This window comes from Sus scrofa, chromosome 12 (assembly GCF_000003025.6).
Source record: "Sus scrofa isolate TJ Tabasco breed Duroc chromosome 12, Sscrofa11.1, whole genome shotgun sequence".
In the NCBI taxonomy this organism is placed as follows: domain Eukaryota; kingdom Metazoa; phylum Chordata; class Mammalia; order Artiodactyla; family Suidae; genus Sus; species Sus scrofa.
In genome coordinates, this window is record NC_010454.4 from 23,929,114 (window position 1) to 23,952,788 (window position 23,675).

The window sequence follows — 23,675 nt, forward strand, 5'->3', positions numbered from 1 at the left end:
GAACTAGTAGATGTTCTGTTATAGATGACTCAGGAAGAGTTGAGCTGAGCTGTAAGATCATCTATGCTCTGAGTAGTTTGCAACAAAAAAAAGTAATATGACCTCATGAAAATGTGGGTTTTTTGGTTTGTTTGTTTGTTTGTTTTAGGGCCACACCCTTGGCACATGAAGTTCCCAGGCTAGGGGTCCAGTCTGAGCTGCAGCTGCCACCTACACCTCAGCTCATGGCAACACCAGATTTTTAATCTACTGAGTGGAGCCAAGGTTCAAACTGTGTCCTCATGGATACTAGGTTCCTTACCACTAGTGAGCCATACCAGGAACTTCAAGGTGTGAGTTTAATGAGTCAATATAGAAATTATTTTATAAGAAGTGTATCTTGGGCACCATTGTTCCCTTTTGACTTTACACATCACAGGTTTTCTTGATGTGGTGTTTGGAAAGATTCTTTCTGTCACCTCATTTCTTCTGGTGCATGTGAAATATTACCAAAGGGCTGGCAGCTCTCTGAGGAAACACTGCTGTAACTTTGAGCACTGCAAAATTTCTTTGTACACAGGAATGTAATTTGCTTCTAGGGAAGTACATGACTTTTAATATAGCAATCTCAAAAGATAAATAGAGATAGATTTACTTTGAAATAGACTGAGTGCTCCCTTAAATTTTCATCTCATCTTTCAGTTCTACAGTTGCTAGTTTGTATCTTTTGACATTAGTATTTTTGCTTTTTTATATTTTTGTAATGCTTGTCTCATTTGGGAACAAATCATTCCTTAGGTATATAATTTTCTGAAACTGCATGGGCAGCCTGCCTTAAATTACTCTGAGGTGTAATAAGAATAGAAAAAGAAAGGTAGACCTTGAATTCTAGTCTGAATGGGATCAGATCTCCCTTGCCCTTGTTTAACTTCGTATTGAAATGTAATAATGATGAGCACACTGGAAGCTCCCCCCACCTTGTGTTCTTCCTGGTCATTAACTCCTCCTTCACCTTTAACTCCAAATTAATTTTGACCGATTGTGACTTTTCTGTAACTAGAATCATAAAGCATGTACTCTTTTGTTCTGCTTTTTTGACTGTTTGCGATTCATCCCTATCTCATGTAGTTGGAGTTTGTTCATCTCATTGTGTAGTACTAAGAAGGATCTTCCCTCTGTGTGCATCATGTTTAACAAAGGCTGTACTGTGATGAATCTTTGTGGAAGAGATTCGAGATATGAAGGTTTCACATTTTATTTACATCCCCTAAGCTTAAATGGAAGTATTTGGGAGTAGTCAGAGGACTTTTTGAGTTCAGGTGGTTCTGTGGAAAAACCTAACTAGTGCTGCATCCTTTTACCAGGACGAAAACGATGATGACGATGACTGGAACCCCTGCAAAGCCGCAGGGGTGTGCCTCATGCTCCTGGCCACCTGCTGTGAGGATGACATTGTCCCTCACGTCCTCCCGTTCATCAAAGAACACATCAAGAACCCTGATTGGCGGTACCGGGATGCAGCAGTGATGGCTTTCGGCTCTATCTTGGAAGGACCAGAGCCCAATCAGCTCAAACCACTAGTTATACAGGTGAGGCTGAGGGAGCAGGGGTGGAAATCGGGATATTTACTCTTTATTGAGACTTTTTCACTTGAAGATTTGCCTTCATTTTAATAACAAAGCTGGAGTTCCCGTTGTGGCGCAGTGGTTAATCCAACTAGGAACCATGAGGTTGCAGGGTCGAGGCCTTGCTCAGTGGGTTAAGGATCCAGCGTTGCTGTTGCCGTGAGCTGTGGTGTAGGTTGCAGACTTGGCTCAGATCCCATGTTGCTGTGGCTGTGGTGTAGGCCAGTGGCTATAGCTCCAATTCGACTCCTAGCCTGGGAACCTCTGTATGCCATGGGAGTGGCCCAAGAAATGGCAGAAAGACAAAAAAAATAATAATAATAAAAATAAAAGCTATAAATGGTCATCCACAAAGGTTACTTCTAGATAACTATTTTCTGTCAATGAAGCGTAAAATATATTTCGTAACTTTTTTTAAATTACAAAAATCATATGACTTGAAAAATGCCAAAAACAAAAAGTTACCTTTAATCCCAATTGTCAAGTTAACTCTTGGTTTTTAATCCTTGAAGGTTTTTTTCCTTTGGGCATGTATGTGCAACAGAGAAGAGATCTTAACTGTACGAAGTCTTACAACTTGTTTGTTTTTCACCAAATGCTATGTCATGAGCATTTTCCCATAGTTTTTAATAATGTGATTATTCTGTCTTCAGGACAGAATGACATTTATGTGTAATGAAAAACCGTATGAAAATGTTATAATTATTAGGCCATTATAAGTGACACAAGAGTGCCTCAGTGAAGTTTAGCTCGTGTAGAGATAACCTTTCAGGAGCAGCCACGTGCCCTCACAGTTGCATCCTGGGATCTCTGCCTCAGTAATTGAGTAACGATTGCTGATGGTATTCATATCAAACTCTTAATAAAATTCTGTACTGGGATTTGGTAAAGAGAGGGGGACTTTTTCATGTTAACAGTTACTTTTATTAAGTTCAATATTTGATAAGCATGTGTTATAACAAAACCATCCTGATGCTTGGAATTAAAACCCAACCGTCAGTATTTCCTCTTTTGAGGAGTCAGTCAACCTGAACTTGAAGCATTGTGTTGCTTTGCTATTAACTGTTGTATTTTCAGGCTATGCCCACCTTAATAGAATTAATGAAAGACCCCAGTGTAGTTGTTCGAGATACAACTGCATGGACTGTGGGCAGAATCTGTGAACTGCTCCCTGAAGCTGCCATCAATGATGTCTACTTGACGCCCCTGCTGCAGTGTCTGATTGAGGGCCTCAGTGCAGAACCCAGAGTGGCTTCAAATGTGTGCTGGGTGAGAGCTTTTCTTCCTACTGAAATAAGGAGCTTGGCTGAGCCATTGGCAAGGAAGTAGGAGGTGTGGGAGAGAAATGGGTCTGCCTAACTCTAGTGAGGCTTTTTCTAAATAGCAAGTCCTTTCTAATTTTTTCAATTAAAATTTGGGGTAGATGTGAGCCGCATGACCCAGTGGGAGCTATTGACTCATGGTGACTGATTCCCCGACCATTTAGAACAGTCATGCCAACCCAGTGGGAAAATTATCTGGACTTGGTTTTTTTCCCCTTCAGTTGCTTGGGGATAAGAAATTTTGATTGAGGTAGAGAGTTGCTGGCTACAAAAAATACCATTGCTGAGAAGGGGGCAAGAGGGAAGGTAGGCGGCCCAAGTGCTGAGTCAGTATAGGCTGAAGGTAGTTCATTAGGGACCTTTGGGGGTGTGGGGGAGGAAGTTGAGATGAGGAAGGGGTCGGGGGTGTAGAAAGCTTTCTGTGAATGGCAAGAGAAGTGACAGGCACTTGTGGTAGGTGAAAATACTCTGTTCTTCAGAGAGATGTGGGCAGATTATTGAGCAGAGGAAATGAAGTATGTATAAACACACACACAGGTTTATTTAATTTTGGAGATACCTGTAGATGTTAAGTTGTCTTGAGATGACCTTAACAGGAAGAGTTAAAGATTCACTGCCATTGGTTTATTCTTAGATCGGTTGGAAGGGAGCACTGCCCAAGGTGTCTTAAGGGAAAATGAGGTAATCCTGGAGTGCAGTTCTTTTCAAGACTAATTAACATTAACTCTGTCTGGGTTTAAGGCTTTCTCCAGCCTGGCTGAAGCTGCTTATGAAGCTGCAGATGTAGCTGATGATCAGGAAGAACCAGCTACATATTGCTTATCTTCTTCTTTTGAACTCATAGTGCAGAAACTCTTGGAGACCACAGACAGGTAACTGATACTACACAGAAATGAGTGGTATCTTTGTATCCAACTCCTTTTGTCCTCTGGGGGGGCTGTCTAACTTAATCATAGAACATTGCAACAGGAGAAATTGAGTCAATTAAAGCCATGCTCAAAAGAAACCATGAGGAAGAAGGCTGGGTATAAATTCTTCCATGCTCAACTAGTTCATTTCTACTTCGCTATTCAAGATTTTATATAAAGGCATTTCTCACAGATGAATGAAGAAAATTCGTTTTTTCACAGCTATTCATGCAGCCTCTTCAATTGCCCACATGCATTCTTCAGCTTTTTTTGGTGGTGGTGACGGGGGTGGGGTGGGGGGTGTCTTTTTTAGGGCCGCACCATGGCATATGGAGGTTCCCAGGCTAGGGGTCAAATCGGAGCCACAGCCACAGCAGCACTAGATCCAAGCCGCACCTGCTACCTACACCATAGCTCACAGCAACGCCAGATCCTTAATCCACTGAGTGAGGCCAGGGGTTGAAGCCGCATCCTCATGGATGCTAGTCGAATTCGTTACTGCTGAGCCACTACTGGAACGCCTCTTCAGCATTTTTAAAAAACGCCCCCCATCATTTTAGCCCCTTCCAAAAGGGCCATTCTAAAGTTTAATGGAGTCTGGAAACATAAAGAACATAGTCATTGACAGGTTGAAAACTTGGTTCCTGGCTGTATTTATTGTGTTAGCCAAACTCAGAACAGGTCTGCAACCATATCAGTTTCTGAGTTATTCTCAGTGAGACCATGTCTACATTATAACAACTTCTCTGTCCTTTCTCAGTGAAGGCTTTAAGGGTTTTTTTGTTTTGTCTTGTTTTTTTTGTTTTTTTTTTTTTGCTGTGTGTCCCTTACAGACCGGATGGACACCAAAACAACCTGAGGAGTTCTGCATATGAATCTCTAATGGAAATTGTGAAAAACAGTGCCAAGGATTGTTACCCTGCAGTTCAAAAGACAACTCTGGTCATTATGGAACGACTACAGCAGGTGCTCCAGATGGAGGTGAGCCTGCAGGCTTCCTAGTTCCTGGTAGGAAGGGTGCAGTACTTAATAGATAGCTTTATTTTTAAGGCTATTCTCGTCTTTTAATGTCTAAGTGTATATGTTCTCAGAAGGAGAGAAGATAAGACTTACACAAAATATGTTGCAACTTTAAACTGTATTGCTTGATACAGTTTATTATACATGTGATATTTCCTTTCCTACATCAGCACCAGTAACGATTATTTAATGGTCCTGTCAAACCGAATAAAAATGTAAGCTTTGAGGGAGCTTAGAGCCCTTTGAGAAGGTGTTTATTTAACACATGATCTTTCTGTTGTAGTCACATATCCAGAGCACATCGGATAGGATTCAGTTCAACGACCTTCAGTCTTTACTCTGCGCAACTCTTCAGGTATGATGGTGCCTTATCACGTACAGCTCCAGGGAAGAGAATCGCATCTCGGGATGACAGGTTTATGTACAGAGAACTCTGAAGATGGTGGCCTGCATGATGATCAGAAGCTTTTCTCAAAAGACTTTAGTCTGATTGATTAGGAGAGTAATTTCACATTTTCCTTTCTTGTCTGTCCATAAAAGTGCGGTTTGTCTTTTGCACAATGGAGAGAAGGAAATTACTCCATTGTGATGGTTCTCCCAGTTGTGCAGCAGCTATTCTGTTTTGGCAGCTTTGGCTTTTCGGTTTTCATTGGCTTGTCCAAGTGTAGCCCAGTCAGATCTGGTTCCCAGCTGTGGTTCGCTCAGCTAAAAATATAGTGTTGTATTTTTATCATCATCTTTTGAAACCATTGCTGTTGGAAACTTTATTATAATTATTTATAGTACTTGGTATTCACAGTAGACTTTTTCTGAGGAGAAACTAGGAAGATTAAACTAATGTTACTTATGACTAGAGTCATGGTGTGGCTGAGGAGCTATTCCGATTTTCCCCCAAGAACAGAAAAACCTTGCCTAGCACTTAGGTAGGTACTGGATTTTAGGATTGAGTGATGCTGACTAGATCATCTTATCCCTTTCTCTTTTTTTAGCTCCAAACTTAATTCTTAAAAACATGACTGTTAAAAGAAGTCTTTCCTTATTCATCAGACAAAGTAAAGGAATGATCCAGTAACATGAGTTGAAATAAATGGTCTCAGAAGGGAGATTTGTTATATTGGCTTCAGTTTATCAAGACTGTGTCTTCTGGAGTTCCCATCGTGGCTCAGCAGTTAGCAAACCCGACTACGAAACGTGAGGACACGGGTTCAATCCCTGGCCTCACTCAGTGGGTTAAGGATCCGGTGTTGCCATGAGCTGTGGTGTAGGTCACAGACAAGCGGCTCGGATCTGTGGCTATGGCCTAGGCTGGTGGCTACAGTTCCAAATGGACCCCTAGCCTGGGAACCTCTATATGCCACTGGTGTGGCCCTAAAAGACCAGGAAAAAAAAAAAAAAAAAAAAATACTGTCTCTTTTCTTTTTCTTTTTTTTTGGCTGTGCCCAAGTTCTCATACCATGGATGGAACCCAAGCCTCAGAAGTGACAATGCCAGATCCCTTAACTGCTAGGCCATCAGGAAACTCCCTATCAAGATCGCCTCTTGGCTGTCATCTGTAAATGGGTTAGGCTATATATAGGAAGGGTTGCTGTGCTGTTTAGTTTTATGAGCAAGAACACTAATATGATAGGTCCTCCCCCTCCCTGCCATTGGCTTCACCTGTGGCATGCAGAAATTCCTGGGCCAAGGACTGAACCTGCGCCATAGCAGTGACCTGAGCCACTGCAGTAACAGTGCCAGATACTTAACCTGCTGAACCACAAAGGAACTCCATATGTCTTTCTTTAAAGCTGAAGTAGTTTAGGAGTTCCCTTTGTGGTACGGTGGAAAGAATCCAATTAGGAACCATGAGGTTGCAGGTTCGGTCCCTGGCCTTGCCCAGTGGGTTAAAGATCCGACGTTGCTATGAGCTGTGGTATAGCTCGCAGATGTGGCTCCAATCTGTCATGGCTGTGGTGTAGGCCGGCAGCTGTAGCTCCAATTAGACCCCTAGCCTGGGAGCCTCCATATGCCACGGATATGGCCCTAAAAAGCAAAAAAAAAGGCTGAAATAGTTTAACTGCCGTTCTAATATGACTAGAATATGGAGGCTACTACCAGGTTTGTCAGATGTAAATGAGTTCCAGAGAGGATGACTTTCTGCACCATGGAAGATCATCTGGTGTTTGTTCTGAATTGGGAAATAGGTGAAATATTTAAATGTATGTTTTGTCGCAAATGATTTGCACTGTCAAAAGGAGTTCCCTAGTGGCTTAGTGGGTTAAGGATCTAGCATTATCACTGCTGTGGCAAGGGTTTAACCCCTGGCCTGGTCTGCATACCGTGGGCATGGCCAGAAAGAGAAAAAACATATTAGTATAAAAATACCTTCTCACCCCCACACACATAGGCCAAAAGCACCCCACAGTATTCTAGGGGCTTGATTGATTTTTTGATTGGAGGGTTTGAAATCAACAGATTCTGAACTCTCATTCATTTTACAGAATGTTCTCCGGAAAGTGCAACATCAAGACGCTTTGCAGATCTCAGATGTGGTCATGGCCTCCCTGTTAAGGATGTTCCAGAGCACAGCTGGGTCTGGGGGCGTGCAAGAGGATGCCCTAATGGCAGTTAGCACACTGGTGGAAGGTCAGTGAGCCAGATCGGGATGTCTTTTGAAAGAAAGAGGATGGCCATAAAGAATTTTGACTGCAGAATGCTTAGTCCTATCTTCTTATTTATTGGGGTATTGAGTCAGTTCAGAGTTGGGTTAAATGGAAGTGTAAGTTTGTGTATAAATTTCCTTGCCACTCTCCTTGAAGTGAATGGGGAAGAGATTGGCAACCCTTTGATGGGGGAACATCTATCTCTTGTTCTTCAGGTTCCTTTTCCCCCTGAAGTCTGCTTGCTTTGTTGAGGTTTGGCTCCTGTAAAGGATGGAGGAAGCAATGGTTTCTATTTTCTTTCCTGGCACTTGGTACCTTCTGGTGTGGGTTGTAATGCTTTGGATTCAGGTTGACACATCATGGTACCTGATATGAAATGGAATGAAACATTGAGTGAGTTCTAGGAATTAATTGATTTTCTGCTTGTTACATGTTTATGCACAATTGCTGTGGGGAAGCCATATCTGACGTAAGACTCCTTGAAAGGCCAATTGAAAACGTATTAAAGAGCACTTCAGACGCTTGGAATGGTTCTTCAGTGGTGGCCTATCAGGTGCCTTAGGAGGACCAGACCCATTTCTGGCATAAAGAGCTTTTGTCCCACTGGTCTGGCAACACGTGATCACCCCTGGCAGGGCACAGAAGTTGACTTTGGTTCCTAGAGTGGCTGATTTGGATATGAAGCCCAGACAGCTTTTCTTGACTGGCTTGTTAAGTGAGTCCTTGATAGAATTGCCTTAGAGACCCTGTTTTAAAGCTGGCTTTCAGAGAGGACATGTTGTAATCAGATGAAGAGGTGGATGAGAGGCAGTAACTCAGCCAATTCAGAATTAACCTTGACATTCCTTGAGAACCATACATACCACTTGGTAGTTTCTGTCAGTAAGGTCCTATTCCGGAGATGTGACGTTATCTCCAGGGGGCAAGAGTTAGGCCCTTCTGCAGTTAATCATTTGGCTTGCCCGAGGCAGCCTGTGACGTCATCACTCCTTGTGATAGAGTCAGTAACTAACTCACACTCTACCCAGCCTGTTGGCCGGAGTGCATACATTTTGGGAGAAGTAAGGTGGTATTTTTGCTCACTTCCATGACATCCGGTGGTGCTAATAGTTTGTTTCTTTGCAGTGTTGGGTGGTGAATTCTTGAAGTACATGGAGGCCTTTAAACCCTTCCTGGGCATTGGATTGAAAAATTATGCTGAGTACCAGGTAGGCTGTGCTTTCAAATAATACATTTATATCTCATTTGTACCTAGTAGTCATTGTAGTACGAAAGTCAGAATCCCATGTGATTCCTGGTCATGATTCCCTATGTGATAGCCCAAGGGTTGAATGACTCTTTTCCCGAGTATGTCTGAGCTAGACGTAGTTAGTGAGAACAGGATATCAGATGCACCAGAGTAGCATCCTAAGAAGGGGTTTTTGTTTTGTTTTCAGTAAACAACTCGCTTCTGCCACCACCATCCCTGGTGGATAGGAATGTCCTTTCTTAATGATATTTTAGATGGTCCTGGCTTTCTTCCGGCCATGTTGGTTGTTAAAAATGAACTAATCGCAGAGAAGAAGGGTCTTTTCTTTTTGACTCTAGGTTCAGGTGATAAGGGACCAACAGCTAGGTAAAAATCAGGCCTTAGCCCTGCAGGCAGCCTTTTCTGTTGGAGAGATCATTTTCTTGATTCTTTGCAGGTCTGTTTGGCGGCTGTGGGCTTAGTGGGAGACTTATGCCGCGCCCTGCAATCCAACATCTTACCTTTCTGTGATGAGGTGATGCAACTCCTACTAGAGAACTTGGGGGTGAGTGTCTATACGCACAACCTAGTTTACCAGTATTGGAAGAAATCATTGGTCGGAAAGGTGGTCATGTATGTGTGACAGGGAGCTATGTATATATATATATATATATGTATGTTCCAGAATGTTGGCTGTGGGCTTTTGAAGGGAACTGTTCATTTTCACAAGATGATTCCACCTCAGTTTGTAAAGTTAATTAAAGGAATGCATGGAACTTGGTGGCGGGGGTGGGGGGGGACAGCAAGTAAAGCACAAAGGAAAATAAATACCTAATCCCTCTATGTAGAGATAACCACTACTAATTTTTGTGTATGTTCTTAAGGTGTATATACCCAGCATATTAGTAGTTGCTTATTATTTAAAACACTTTTCTATCCTTTGGACAGAGCTAACTTTGACTTTTTTTAAACTGCTTTTCCCCCCCTTGTCAGAATGAAAACGTCCACAGGTCTGTGAAGCCACAGATTCTGTCAGTATTTGGTGATATTGCCCTTGCTATTGGTGGGGAATTTAAAAAATACCTAGAAGTCGTATTGAATACTCTTCAGCAGGCCTCCCAAGCGCAGGTGGACAAGGTAAGCTTAACACTATCTTTAAGTCCAGCCCTGACTAGAGGAGCAGCCCTTTTGGCAAACGTACAACTAAAGGCAATCGATGTGATAGGAATTCTGTTCTTTTTCTCTTACAGTCAGACTATGACATGGTGGATTATCTGAATGAGCTAAGGGAAGGCTGCTTGGAAGCCTATACTGGAATCGTCCAGGGCTTAAAGGGAGACCAGGAGAACGTACACCGTTGAGTATACAACCCAGTTGACTTGGTCCAGTGTGCCCTTAGCTAGATGAGCCGTGTGTGTCACTGTGTAGCTTACTTGCAAACTAGCACTTACTGCTTAAAACAAGGCAAGAAGGAGGAACAGTTCCCTAATGAAGGGAGGAGCTTTGGGGGATGGGGGGTAAACACTTTATTATTTCTGCTTCCTGCTTCCTCAGCTACCTTGTCTCACATTTCTTGAGCATTCAAGGTTGATGGTGCTGGTTGTGCCCGTACCAACCCTAAGTGGGGAGTTACTGACGCGTGTGCCACCATGCCCACCTTCTTGCCCCCCCCCAGGCACGTCTGAGTTGAAGGATTGGGAGTCAGGTTTCCTCTACCACCTGATGGTTCTGCTCCTGATTGGGAAAAAAATATTGGTACTTCACCCCTTTGATATTACAGGCTTAGAGCAAAGGTTCCATTTGTTCCTTCTATAGTACATCTGTTTGTGAGAAGAGGAATATCGGCCTCTTCTGTTACCTTGAAGAAGGACTTCTTGATCTGAGGAAGAATAATTTGGTGTAATCAGAAGCAACTAGTTCAGCCTAAAACCTGCCTGATGGAGGCAGAGTATTTAGAAATTATGAAACAGGGTGGAGTCTTGCCAAATGTGGCACAACTTCATCACACCTTCTCTTTCTTTTATAGCGGATGTGATGCTGGTACAACCTAGAGTAGAATTTATTCTGTCTTTCATTGACCACATTGCTGGAGATGAGGATCATACAGATGGAGTAATAGCTTGTGCTGCCGGACTCATAGGGTAGGTCATACTCTGCTTCCAATAGCTGAATAGAACTCCTCATGCAAAATGAGAAGACATGTAGTAAAGAATTTTGAGTGGCCTGGATGGTAATTGCCCACTTTATTGGCATAGAGGAGATTTCTTTCTTTAGTAGAACCCATGCTGTCGCGGGGTGTGTGTGTGTTTGTTTGTTTGACCACACCTGCAGCATGTGGAAGTTCCTGAGCGGCAGTTGTAACCTGTGGCACAGCTGCAGCAGCGCCAAATCCTTAACCTGCTGCGCCACGCTGGAACTTCCATGATGTCCTGTTTTGAGTTCTCAGATGATTATTCCTTCTAGACTTTAGCTCTAATCTCATTCCAGGCCCCCCACATTTCTAATTTCTCCCCACCAAACTATGAAATTAGCTCTCAGAGAGAGGCAGCATCTGATCTGTGTCCATCCCATGTTCTGGTGTTGATCAACAACTTGCCTCTGTGTAGCCTCCTCTACTGAGGGTTTCTGAGACATCGTTGGAAGAACATTGGTTTTGAGGAGCTCAAAGATCTGGATTTTTTTTTTTTTTTTTTTTTTGGCTTTTTGCCTTTTCTAGGGCCACTCCTGCAGCATATGGAGGTTCCCAGGCTAGGGGTCTAATCAAAGCTGTAGCCGCCGGCCTACACCACAGCCACAGCAACGCAGGATCCGAGCCACGTCTGCAACCTACACCACGGCTCATGACAACACCGGATCCTTAACCCACTGAGCAAGGCCAGGGATTGAACCTGCAACCTCATGGTTCCTAGTCGGATTCGTTGACCACTGAGCCACGACGGGAACTCCAAGATCTGAATTCTAGTTCTGATTTTACCGTAAATTAGCTGTGGCACCTTGGCTAAGTCATTCTACTTATTAGACTTCATTTTTGTTCCTCCATTGAGGACAAGTGTTAGACTCATTTATCTTTAAAATTTCTTACAGCTTTAAAAAGTTGAATACTCAAAATCCTAGAGCTGGCTTAGAACTGGTTTGGAAGGTTCGAAACATGATCTTAGGGGAGTTCCCACTGCGGCACAGTGGGTTAATGATCCAGCTTGTCCCTGGCATTGCTGGTTCGATCCGTAGCCTGGAGTAGCAGATTAAGGATCTGCTCTTGCTGCAGCTGTGGTGTAGGGCACAGATGAGGCTTGGAATCAATCCCTGGCTCAGGACTTCCATATGCTGCAGGTGCAGCCAGAAAGGGGGGCGGGGGACCAAAAAATACAATCTTCATGATCTTGGTATAGGGCCGGGAGCTCACTTTCAGGTGTGTTTATCTTGTCCAGGGACTTGTGTACAGCATTTGGGAAGGATGTACTGAAATTAGTAGAAGCTAGGCCAATGATCCATGAACTGTTAACTGAAGGACGGAGATCGAAGACTAACAAAGCAAAAACCCTTGCTACCTGGGCAACAAAAGAACTGAGGAAACTGAAGAACCAAGCTTGGTAAGAGCTTGTCCCTTTCTTCCACTTTCTTGGGCAGGCAGGTGGGTGGTGCATTTTTTCAGACAATTCTGACAAGGGCCTTTTTTTTTTTTTTTCTTCTTCGGTGTTTTGTTTTGTACTCTTCCCTATGTTAAGTGCCTCTGAGCCAGGCCTTTGTTCATCAGCCTTGTACTAGTGGAAGGTCAGGCAGCCAGTCTTTGAGCCAAATATTTGGTTCCTTGTGGTGGTGAAGAACAGAACTTAAGTAATTAGAATTCACTGAAATCCCCAAATAATTTTGGACCCTTAATGAAGTAACTGATAGGGGTATTTTCCCATAATTTTCTTTCTACCCTCTATTTCCATCCTCATGTTCTTTCTTTACTGCAGTGCTTTTATTAATTTTTTTTCTTTTTTGGCCACCCAAGCATATGGAGTTCCTGGGCCAGGGATCAGATTTGTGATGTATACCACAACTGGGGCAACACCAGATCCTGAAACCCATCGTGCCAGGCCAGGGATAGAATTAGGTCCCAGTGCTCCATAGATGCCACAGATCCAGTTGTGCCACAACAGGAACTCCCACTGCAGTGCTTTTAGACATTGCTTTTCTGTACGGAAGATACCCAAGGTCAGAGTTGTTTGACCTCTGCTTTGAAATGTAGTTTTGTTTTCCTCTCATACTCAATTATCTTATACCATAGATCTCAGTAAAATTGGCTGTTTTGGGTTTTATCTTTTTAGTTTGCCTCCCACCCTCTCTGGGTACTAATGAAAGTAGGTGGATGGCACATAGAAAAAGAAGAAAAATAATCAGTCCTTGGAAAGTTGACAAATGATGTTCAAGCCTGTGAGCGCTTAATTCTAGGAGTCAGAGAAATGTTTGGCTCTACTGGCTATACGGAATCTCAAAGACTGACCTTTTTTCCATCTGTTTTTAGATCTGTTACCAATGGGATGATAACCTGAGACCCCCACTGGAAATCTCCAATCTTTTGAAAAACCCGGAAGTGAGGAGTGTGCACGGATGCTGAATGTTTGGGAATGAGAGGATGAGTGAGTGAGGCTTGAAAACACACCACATTGAAAATCCTGCCACAGCAGCAGCTGCAGCCGCCAACAGCAGCGCTGTTAGTGAGCTAAGTAAGCACTGACTTCGTAGAAAAACCATAACGTCGGCCATCTTGGAAAAGAGAAAACGGTGGATTTACTTGCTTAAAAAAAAAAAAAGAAAGCTCTCTCTTCCCAGGAGAGGCCAGAACTAGCTTTTCTGTCTCTTGGCCAGTGCCGAGTGGATTGACTAGTTTGGGAGAGGAGGAGGGACTGGGTTCAGCTGTGGTGCTTTGTTGTAAAAGGCAGCTTGGCCTTTGCTACTGATGAGAAAGATGGGAGCCTGGGTCTCAAGCCCACCTTTGGTGTACCTTTGCCACACGGTACTGGTACTGTATGCGTGCCAGCTAAAAGGAGGGTGAGGGATTCTTTCCAGCCTGAGAATGAGTGTGTGTGAGTGAGGCGGTATCCACATTCTCAACTTCAAGTCATTGCAGTTTCTTTTTCCCAGAAAAAAAGGGGTTAGACGTTGCATTTCATAAAACTAACTGAAGTTCTGTCTACTGATGCAGCACAAGAGATGTAAGGAAAAAAAAGGAAAGACGCTCTTTAGGTTTTGTTTTGGGTTTTTTCTTTTCTTTTCTTCCCCCCCCCACTTCTAGGGAAAACACTGACGAATGGTCAGAGCTCCCATCCTGATCTTTTTATCAAGGCGCCTTTCCTAATAATATGGTTCAACTGTGAATGTAGAAGTGGGGGGAGGGGGGAGAAAAAAAACTCTGGAGTTAGAGGATATAGAAAAACATAAAAATACAATTGTTACAAATAAAGAATGCAAACTTCAAAAAAAACAAAAAACAAAAGAAAGCCACAACCCAAACAAACCAAAATTTAAATGCTCAGAATTGGCAGCACAAAAGAAAAGTTCTCTCTTGACATGTATGGTGGCAGTCTGAACGCCCCCAGAAAATTGTGCCAAAGAGTTTAGGAAACATACAATAAAAGTAAACAGCAAACTTCAGGTAACTATTTTGGATTGCAAACAAGGATAAATTTAATGTTTAAACAATCTGATAAAATAACCATTTGGAAACTGCTTGGCCTTCTGTTCTCTTTTATTTGATTACTATAAATGCGGTATTGGTCTCTTGCTGCACTTCAAAACCAACTGATCAAAACAAAATATATATGTGTGTGTATGTATACGTATATATACACACACGTATATGGTAGAACTCTTGTGATGAAAATGGCACTTGAAAAAGGTTATATTTTTCCACTGAAGTTGAAGATTAATAAAATGGTGTCAAAGCATTCCCCTGGTCACACGCTTTAATATTTTTTTAAAAGTGTGATGTACTATGATAACAATAAATCAGACTTATTTTCCCTTTTACAAGGGAACAGGGCGCCCTGAATTTTGGTTTTAGAATCTTTCAGCAATAAGGAGGGATGTTGGTGAGCTTTGATCCCCTTTTGGTTTTGCAGTTATTAGGAGTTTTTGCTGGCATTTTGAATATGCTGCTTTCAAAAGCACCAAGGAAGATTTTAAATTGCTTCCTGGTATTTGGAGGATTAAAAAAAAACAAGACCTTAATATTTCCACTTTCATTTACATTCTAGCAAAAAAAAAAAAAATGGGCTTAGGTTTTTCTCTTTGCCAACTCCCTGTTCAAGCCTTCCATTCATAAGTGGGATTGGCTCAGTTTTGCCCATCCATACGGCAGCATCTCTAGTAGCTCTTGTACAGGGTATCAGATATTGTGCCTTTTGGTGCCAGGTTCAAAGTCAAGTGCCGATCTATGAACCAGTGTACAAAAAAAATAAAATAAAAAAAATTTTAAAAATCCAGGTGTTTGAAGGAAAGATGCTCCATTGTGAATAAAGAGCTCGCACCAGGTCCTAAGCCCTAGGAAGACACCTGGCCCTCTAATGCCTTGTTTAAATTTACATTTTCCTTGAGGGAAAGGATATGCTAACCATTCCTGATAAGGGTTGGTCAGGGCTTAGGGAGGGGGCAGGAATATTGGGGAGAAAAAAAATCTGATCATTCCTCAGTGCTACCCATTTCTGTCCTGTGTGGGCTGCTTAGCTAGACAGCAGGAGAATAAAGTACACCGAGAACCATAATGAAAACAAAACCTTCCGTGTGTTTTGTCATGTTTTGTTCCAGGGAAGCAGTTGACAAGTGCTGTTCTTAAAGCTTTCTCCCAGATCCATTCAGTGATGGAGAGGAGGAAAATGGGCTGGTTGGATTGTGGTCTTGGTGCCTCGCAGTTACTCTGCACTGGTTATGCATTTATTAGCCGCCTCTTTTCTAGTTACCTGTGGCTAGTGGGCCTTCCCACTGGGTATTTGTCCTTAATCAATTATACCACCTAAGGCAACTGGATGCAAAATGCATTCTGTCCACTCACGTCTGGGCCTTCCCTACTCTAGGCACGTTCCTTCAAGAATGTAGTTACCGTCTTGGGAAGATGTCAGTGCAAATGGGAAGAAAATAGGCATCGGACCAGGCTTTGGTTTGCCACAAGTGGCAGCTGCCTATATCAATTACGTTTATTAATTTTGCTTTTCATTTTCTCAGCTCCCCTCTGCTGAAATGTTAAGATTTTGGCTGTCAGAGGCAACTGTGACATTGCCTTAGGGACTTGTGGAGGAGGGGAATTGCTCAGTGTAGTATTTTCATTTCACAACCAAGTAATCTAGTCACTCATATGGAAGAAGTGTGTTAGTCCAACTTTAAAAGAAATCCAAACTCCATCAGCTTTTGATAGCATCTTGGTTTTTGAAACAACTTCAATCTGTAATTGGCATTCAGAATGCCCTTGGCATGCCAGTCTGTGATGGCAGTAAAGACCTGTGAAAACACTTGAGCCCAACTTTATTAACCAAAACTGATACCACCACCTTTATCTTCTAAATAAAGTCCGTTTTATTTTTATTTTCAATATTTTGCCGCTTCATTTTTGGTTCCAGATGGTGTCACCTCCTTGGAGGTGAAATGAGTGGTTTGAAAGAAGCTGGAGCGTGTGGTGATAGATGTGTGAGTTGGGGAAAGGAAGACACATCTGTCTTTAAAGTGGACTCTACGTAGTGCAATGGGAAGTGAGTGAAAAACAATTTCCTGCAAGTGAGGTAGTGAAAGGGGGCTACGTGGAGGTTCCTGTCCAGAGAGAGATTCCAAAACTGCTGGAAATTGTCCTCTGTCTTTTCTTGGGCTAATGATCTGATCTGTATAATGGCTCATCCAAAGGTTGGCTTTTTAGTTTGTGTATTTAATTTCTTCTACCCCTGCCCTCAAACTTGTAGAGGAAAGAACTTATTTAAAAAACTGGGTCCTTTCCTTTAGCCTCCTGTTGTTAGTTCAGTGACACCTGCAGGCTACTCTATGAAAAATGCACTTTCTTTGTTTATGTTGGGTGAGTAAAATGAGGGCTGACCTTCATTTTCCTACCTTAGCCTCCACGTGGCCTTTCACCATTTCTGATCGCACACCCCTGTCAGTAAGAAATTTTTGATCATGCATATCCCCATGTGTTGATAAATTATATACCTGTACTACTGTACCCTATATGTTGTGTAATCAGACACAAAAATAGATATTAAAAAGCAATTATATGAAAAATAAATAAAAGTAGGAGTTCTAATATTTTGTTTCTATACCCAAGAATGTTGGAAATTACTGGGTTATAGAGGGTAACTTGAAATTCTTACTAAACTGCATTAAATTTTTAGTGATGGCAAGAGCTTTTCTCTATTGAAGGTGTACTTAGAGGAGAGAATGGTATGAGTTCATTATTTGAGGAACTGCTTCTAAGAATTTTTTTTTCAGCAGTCCTCCAGCTAATTCCCTCATACCCCTTCTCCAGCAAACACTGAAAAAGGATGTACAGTACAAGGTTACAGTATGACTTGGCCTCATTTGGGAAACGGTAAACGGTAAATGTTGAAAACATTTTTATGTTTCATTATATCTTAATTCCCACAACAACCTTAACAGTCACTCTCCATATAGAGGAATAAATGCAAATGAGCAATTTATCAGGCCAGTGCCACATGGAGCCCAAATTCAAGTCCAGTTCTGTCAGCTACCAAAACCCAAGCCTCTCTCACATTTGTCTTGGACAGATGCTGTCAGATTCTTAGTAATAGGAAACAAGGATCCATGCTGTACAGGTTTATGCCATGCTTTACAGCATTATCTAAAAGTAAGTTTGTTGCTTATTTATTGCCAGTTTTCCCAACTATAATGAAAACTCCCGGAGTTCCCGTCGTGGCGCAGTGGTTAGCGAATCCGACTAGGAACCATGAGGATGAGGGTTCAATCCCTGGCCTCACTCAGTGGGTTAAGGATTCCGCGTTGCTGTGGCTGTGGCCTAGGCCTGTGGCTACAGCTCCGATTAGACCCCTAGTCTGGGAACCTCCATATGCCACGGGTTGGCCCAAAAAAGACAAAAAAAAAAAAAAACTCCCAAAATTTGTATCCCCAGCCTAGAGCAATGCCTGGCATACAGTAGACCTGCAACAAATATTTGTTGAGCTAGTGACATGCCAGTACAGTTCAGGGAGTTCTTTGAAATGGCATCACTTAGCCTTTGAAGGACAGAGCTTCAAGAGACTTGGGCTCCTGGCCGCACCCTCATTTGCTGGATGACTTCAGGCTAGTCTCTTAACCTTGGGTCGATTGGAGGAATAGAAGCAAGATTAGTCAGTAGGTAGGTATTATATGGTGTTGATTTTATGCACTTACCAGATGCCAGGCTTGTAATAAACATCTTACATAGAATAATAAAAGTAATCTTCATCAGCACTATAACAAAGGCACCATTTTAGTCCCAGTTCCCAGATGAGGGAAAAGCAGCACAGAAGGGCCAAGAACCTTGCCCAAAGTCATGCAGACTAGCCAAGCCATAACAGCTCCACAAGTTGTGCTCATCCCACTGGGCTCTTGTAGACTGTGCTATGCGGGTTAGAGGATGAGCAGATGAGCCTTTGCTGCCAGCGAGCTGACTGGTAACAGGCCTAAATGAAGGGGCTTGGGAGTTAAATGGCAAAGCCACTTTGCCTTAATTCTATAATGATGTTCCTTGTTAACCTTTTGGCTACTATCAAACTCAATTCAAGGATGGGTGTGTGTGTGTGTGTGTGACATATTTCCCTAAAGCCAACTTTCCTCCCAACTGGAGTTTTGAGTCATAGCAATCAGTGAGCTTCATTTTCTGAGCTAGCAGCTTTCGGGAACCAGGGCTGGGGGTTGGGATGGATGTTGGTGCCTGGTGGCCTAAAAGGCCACAGGCTGCTGAGTAAGCTCCACATCTGAACCCAGCACCATCAGCTGATCCTGAGCAGCACAGTGCAGGCAGGAGGCCTGAGCTTTTCCCTCTGCCAGGTGCTCCTAGGCTATAGGTTCCTGAGCTTAGCTCTTCATGTGAAACATACACTCTTGTTTGAAAACGAAGAATATCTCAGCTTTGGCACCAGGTGTGAGCTCTGGATGCAGAGGCCCAGCCTGTCACCATCCTGAGGAAAGGAATTACATGGCTTCATATGAATAAGCTCTCCATAGCAATCAGTGAGCAATGCCTGCTATTTTCTGAGCACTGCCCTTCAAAATACTGTCTTTAGAGTATAACCTTGGGCAAATTCAACTTTTCTGATTGGCAGATTCCTCATGTGCAAAATAGAGATCCCAATGAACGATGTACATAAAGTGCTTAGGCGTTCCTGTCGTGGCGCAGCGGAAACGAATCTGACTAGGAACTGTGAGGTTGCGGGTTTGATCCCTGGCTTTGGCCAGTGGGTTGAGGATCTGGCGTTGCCGTGAGCTGTTGTGTAGGTCGCAGGTGTGGCTTGGATCTGGCATGGCTGTGGCGTAGGCTGGCAGCTGTCGCTCCGATTAGACCCCTAGCCTGGGAACCTCCATATGCCGCAGGAGCGGCCCTGGAAAGGCAAAAAAAAAAAAAAATTATAAAAATAAAGTTCTTAGCACAGGACCTCTCAGGTACATTAATTAAATTAATCGACTAACAGCTTTTACTGACTATATGTCAGGTATTAGGGATACAGCAGCGAATGAAGCAAATAACACCTCCGGCCCGTGGAGCTCACATCTGATGAAGAGCACATAGTATTAAAAAATTCAATACAGGCATACCTCCTATATACTGCAGGTTCAGTTCCAGGCCACCACAATAAAGCAAATACCATGATAAAGTAAATCATGGGAATTTTTTGGTTTCCCTATGCATAGAGCATAAAAAAGTTTTAATTTACTACACTGTTTTAATGTGGTCTACGTACAATAGCCATGTGTCTGAAAAAACAATGTTCATAGCTAAATTTAAAAATAATCCTTGGGGTCGTGGCTCAGCAGAAACGAATCTGACCAGCATCTATGAGGACTCAGGTTCCATCCCTGGCCTCGCTCAGTGAGTTAAAGATCCGGCGTTGCGGTGAACTGTGGTGTAGGTGGCAGACGCAGCTCTATTCTGGGGTTGCTGTGGCTGTGTGTAGCCCAGCTACTACAGTTCCAATTTGACCTCTAGCCTGGGAACCTCCATTGGCCGTGGGTGTGGCCCTAAAAAGACAATAAAATAAAAATAATCCTCTGTGGTGCAGCAGATTAATAATCCAGCATTGTCACTGCAGCAGTTCAGGTTGCTATTGTGGCACGGGTTCGATCCAGGAACTATGCCGTAGGTGCAGCCAAAAAAAAAAAAAAAAAAAAAAGTAGAAGACAAAAAAGAGAAATAATGCTGTTAGAAAAATGGTGCCAACAGACTTAATGCAGGGTTGCCACAAACCTTCAAAGCACAATAAAACGAGGTATGCCTGTATACTTTTAATTGTTTGGGAGATAGCAGAAACAACACAGTTGTGAAGAATGTGAAGCACAAATTGTTACAAACTTTCCATCCAGCCTTGCCAACTGGAGGATGCGCATTACCTCCACAGATAATGGAGGATTTGGCGACGGAATAAGTCTTTCCGCCACTGCCCAAACCTCCGATTTGATGGAAGACCAGCAGCTATAGTTGGGAGTCCCAGGATGGTTCTACAGCAAACCCTAATTTTCTAGGGTCTAGAATTGGAGGGCTAAGGTGGCACCCAGATCCTGCATTGTCACATGTGTCTAATCAATTTTTCTGCCTGCCTGGTTCTATTTGAGTCATCTGGGTTTTATTTTGATTCAGTCTTTTTGCCAGCTGTTAACGCCATCTCCTCCTACTCCTTTCAGGCAAGAATGGGGCTGGAAAGATAAAGTTTTTCTCCAGAGCAAGAGTCCTAGGAGTGGGAGACAGTCTCTCTCTGATGGTTTGCGTGGAGGAAACATGCAGGGGTGACCTGGGCTCTGCTTTTGCGCTGTCTCTCCTACCAGCAGCCACTGGAGGAGGCATGGGTGCTGTGCTCTCTCACAGCACCCATGAATGCTACTGAGAAATGTCTTATAACCTGAGCCTGCCCAGCTGTCCACCCTGTCCACATTCCCCCTTCTCCTCTCACTTCATCTTACCTCCCTTCCCCTTTCACCGGGATCCTAGGTTTCACCTTTCTGTCTCTACCATCATGAGCCCTGCTAATATCATGAGTTCTTTGAAGGAATCCAGCCCAATCTCCCATTTTCTCAGAGGAAGAGATAGGCCTAGAGAGGTGAAGCAACTGATGCAAAGTCACACCACTTCTTTCACCTTAACTCATTCAACCAGGAACACGCCTCCTACCCTTTAAGATTTAGCTTAAACATCACCTAGTCAGAGAGACCTCTGGTTTTTTTTTTTTTTTCCCCCCCGCTTTTTAGGGCCGCACCTGCAGTAATTATTTCATTTGTTAACTTCCCTTTTTTTCTTTTTTGGTCTGACTCCTCTACTAGAATATAAGCTCCAAGAGGGCAAGAGAGACATGCTGGTCCCTCGGGGACAGGCCCATTACTGTGCTCTCAGCATCCAGCAAATAACAGGTGTTCAAGGAATCTCTGTCAAATAAATAAATGTATAGTGAGCAGGTTCTATTAGGGCACCTGGGGATATAAAGACGAATGGCATATGGTCCCTGCTCTCAAAACTATCTATGAGCAACAGGAAGTTCTTGCGGTACACAGTGGGTTAAGACTCACTGTAGCGGCTTGGGCCAGTGCTGAGGCGAGGGTTTGATCCCCAGCCAGGTACAGTGGGTTAAAGGATCTGGTGTCGGTCATATCTGTGGCTCAAATTCAGCCCCTGGCCCGGGAACTTCCATATGCCATGGGTGTGGCCATTAAAAAAAATAATATAGGAGTTCCCGTCGTGGCGCAGTGGTTAACGAATCCGACTAGGAACCATGAGGTTGCGGGTTCGGTCCCTGCCCTTGCTCAGTGGGTTAAGGATCCGGCGTTGCCGTGAGCTGTGGTGTAGGTTGCAGACGCGGCTCGGATCCCGCGTTGCTGTGGCTCCGGCGTAGGCTGGTGGCTACAGCTCCGATTCAACCCCTAGCCTGGGAACCTCCATATGCCGCGGGAGCGGCCCAAGAAATAGCAACAACAACAACAAAAAAGACAAAAAAAAAAATATATATATATATATATATACATACATATATATATACATACATATATATATATATATATATATATATATATATATACACATATATATGACAGAACCAGAAAGAGAATGCAATGAGATCAGATCTAGATTTGGGGGAGATATTTAGGGGGCACCTGAACCAGGCATAGCCTCTGTTGGGGTTTTGCCACCAACTGCCTATACTCCAGGATAAGTCATTGGGCCTTGCCTGGTGACTCAGGCCTGTACCCCTGAGCAGCCCAGCAGCATTAGAGGCTGACAACTCATCCCACAGCGTATGTGGTCAGACAGTACCTGGACCCAGTACCCTTTCCAGGGAGGGAAAGCTTGCCAGCAGTTTCAGGTCCAGTTGGTGGCCAAGTCCACACTTATTGAGGCCCCAGAGATAACCCCACACCTTTAAGCCCAGCCTCCAATCTTTTGCCTGGTCTTCTAAGAGTTCTGGAAGAGAACCTGTGCAGCCTTAAGGGAGATGACACCTGCCTAGCCCTCAGGATTAGTGGGGTGACAGGTGACCCAGCCAGCTAGCCTTCCTATCTAGAGGCAGGTTGTCTCGCACGGTTCAGAGAAAGCTGGCATTCTGGACTGTAAAAGGGAGCAGGAGTTAGCAGGAGAGACTAGAAGGGAACCCAGAAGGAGGAGGAGGAAGGGAGCCAAGGAGAATCCCTTTCTTTGAAGAGAAAGAGTACACAGCCCCTGCTGACTCTCCTGGGTGGCAGAGCTCACCTTTCAGTCCAGTCTTCTCCCTGTAGTGGGGCAAGATGGCAGCAGCTGCTGCTCTCAAAGCTCAAAGCAACTAAGAAACCTTTTCTCTTGACCCCTCCAGATGCACCACCCCCCTCCCCAGGATCCAAAAAAGTAGGCTCAGGTTCCCAGCAGCCTGTACCATCTGTCCAGATGGGAGGCTTCGAGCTAAATGCTGAGCCCCCTGCTTAGCCCATACACACCCTGCTTCCAGGGTTGGCTGGTCAGGGGTTAGCCAGAGTCCTCTGATCATTCCCTAACTGCAACCAGGCTGACCATACTTCTGCCCACATTTTTTTTAATCCATCAGAGGATACAGAGGATAACCACTAACACCCCCTAAGGATTCATGGAGCACCTTTATTTCTGATCCCCTTTTCTCTCCCATAGTTGTCCAGGTCAGGAATTATCTCCAATTTAATTCAGAGAGGTTAGGTAACTTGCCCAAGGTCACACAGTGGGAAAGTGGCAAAAACTTGTGACTCCTGCCCAGCAGTTTGGCAGGTGCTCAAATAATCTTTGTGGAAAGGGTGAAATCTGTTGTTTGTTCATTTCGCTGGCCTGTGGGTGCTTCTGTGTGTTGGGGGAGGGGACTGTGTGTGCGACAGAGGAAAGCTGTCCCCCTTCCTAAATGAACCTTAATCCACTTAGTTCATTCTCACTTCCGAAGAAGTTACTGATTTAACTCCAATCACTCCGACTGGACCCTATGGCCAGTGTATTTATTATCAGAGCAATGCCCCCTCCCCCAAGAGCAATGAAGAATCAGTCTAATATTTTTCTTCTCAAAAGAGCAAAGACCAAAACAATCCAAATAAAGAGCCTCCCTTTCCCCCAAAATATACAGCCCCAAAGCAAATCCCAAAGCATCACCTGAGCCCCTGCGCGGTCCACGGACACCCCCACACACTCCGCCACGCCACACTGCGATGGGAGGCGTCGGGGAGGGGGCGCGGAGCGCGGGCCGCTCGGCAGGGAGCCGGTGGGCGCCGGGCGCGCTGCCAGGCCAAACCGCACCGCGGGG

General features: G+C 43.8%; 1 protein-coding gene across 1 annotated transcript in view; it reads left to right on the plus strand.

The window, feature by feature from the left end:
* Window positions 1-16,294, plus strand: part of KPNB1 (karyopherin subunit beta 1) — a 29,625-nt gene extending 13,331 nt beyond the window's left edge. Inside the window, exons 10-22 of the mRNA XM_003131528.6 lie at window positions 1,344-1,568; window positions 2,682-2,873; window positions 3,668-3,798; window positions 4,668-4,815; window positions 5,138-5,209; window positions 7,335-7,479; window positions 8,622-8,704; window positions 9,182-9,289; window positions 9,718-9,861; window positions 9,975-10,080; window positions 10,751-10,865; window positions 12,153-12,314; window positions 13,235-16,294. Of these exons, the coding sequence (XP_003131576.3) occupies window positions 1,344-1,568; window positions 2,682-2,873; window positions 3,668-3,798; window positions 4,668-4,815; window positions 5,138-5,209; window positions 7,335-7,479; window positions 8,622-8,704; window positions 9,182-9,289; window positions 9,718-9,861; window positions 9,975-10,080; window positions 10,751-10,865; window positions 12,153-12,314; window position 13,235 (1,632 nt within the window). The 3' untranslated portion in view covers window positions 13,236-16,294. The remainder of the gene's footprint in view (window positions 1-1,343; window positions 1,569-2,681; window positions 2,874-3,667; window positions 3,799-4,667; window positions 4,816-5,137; window positions 5,210-7,334; window positions 7,480-8,621; window positions 8,705-9,181; window positions 9,290-9,717; window positions 9,862-9,974; window positions 10,081-10,750; window positions 10,866-12,152; window positions 12,315-13,234) is intronic.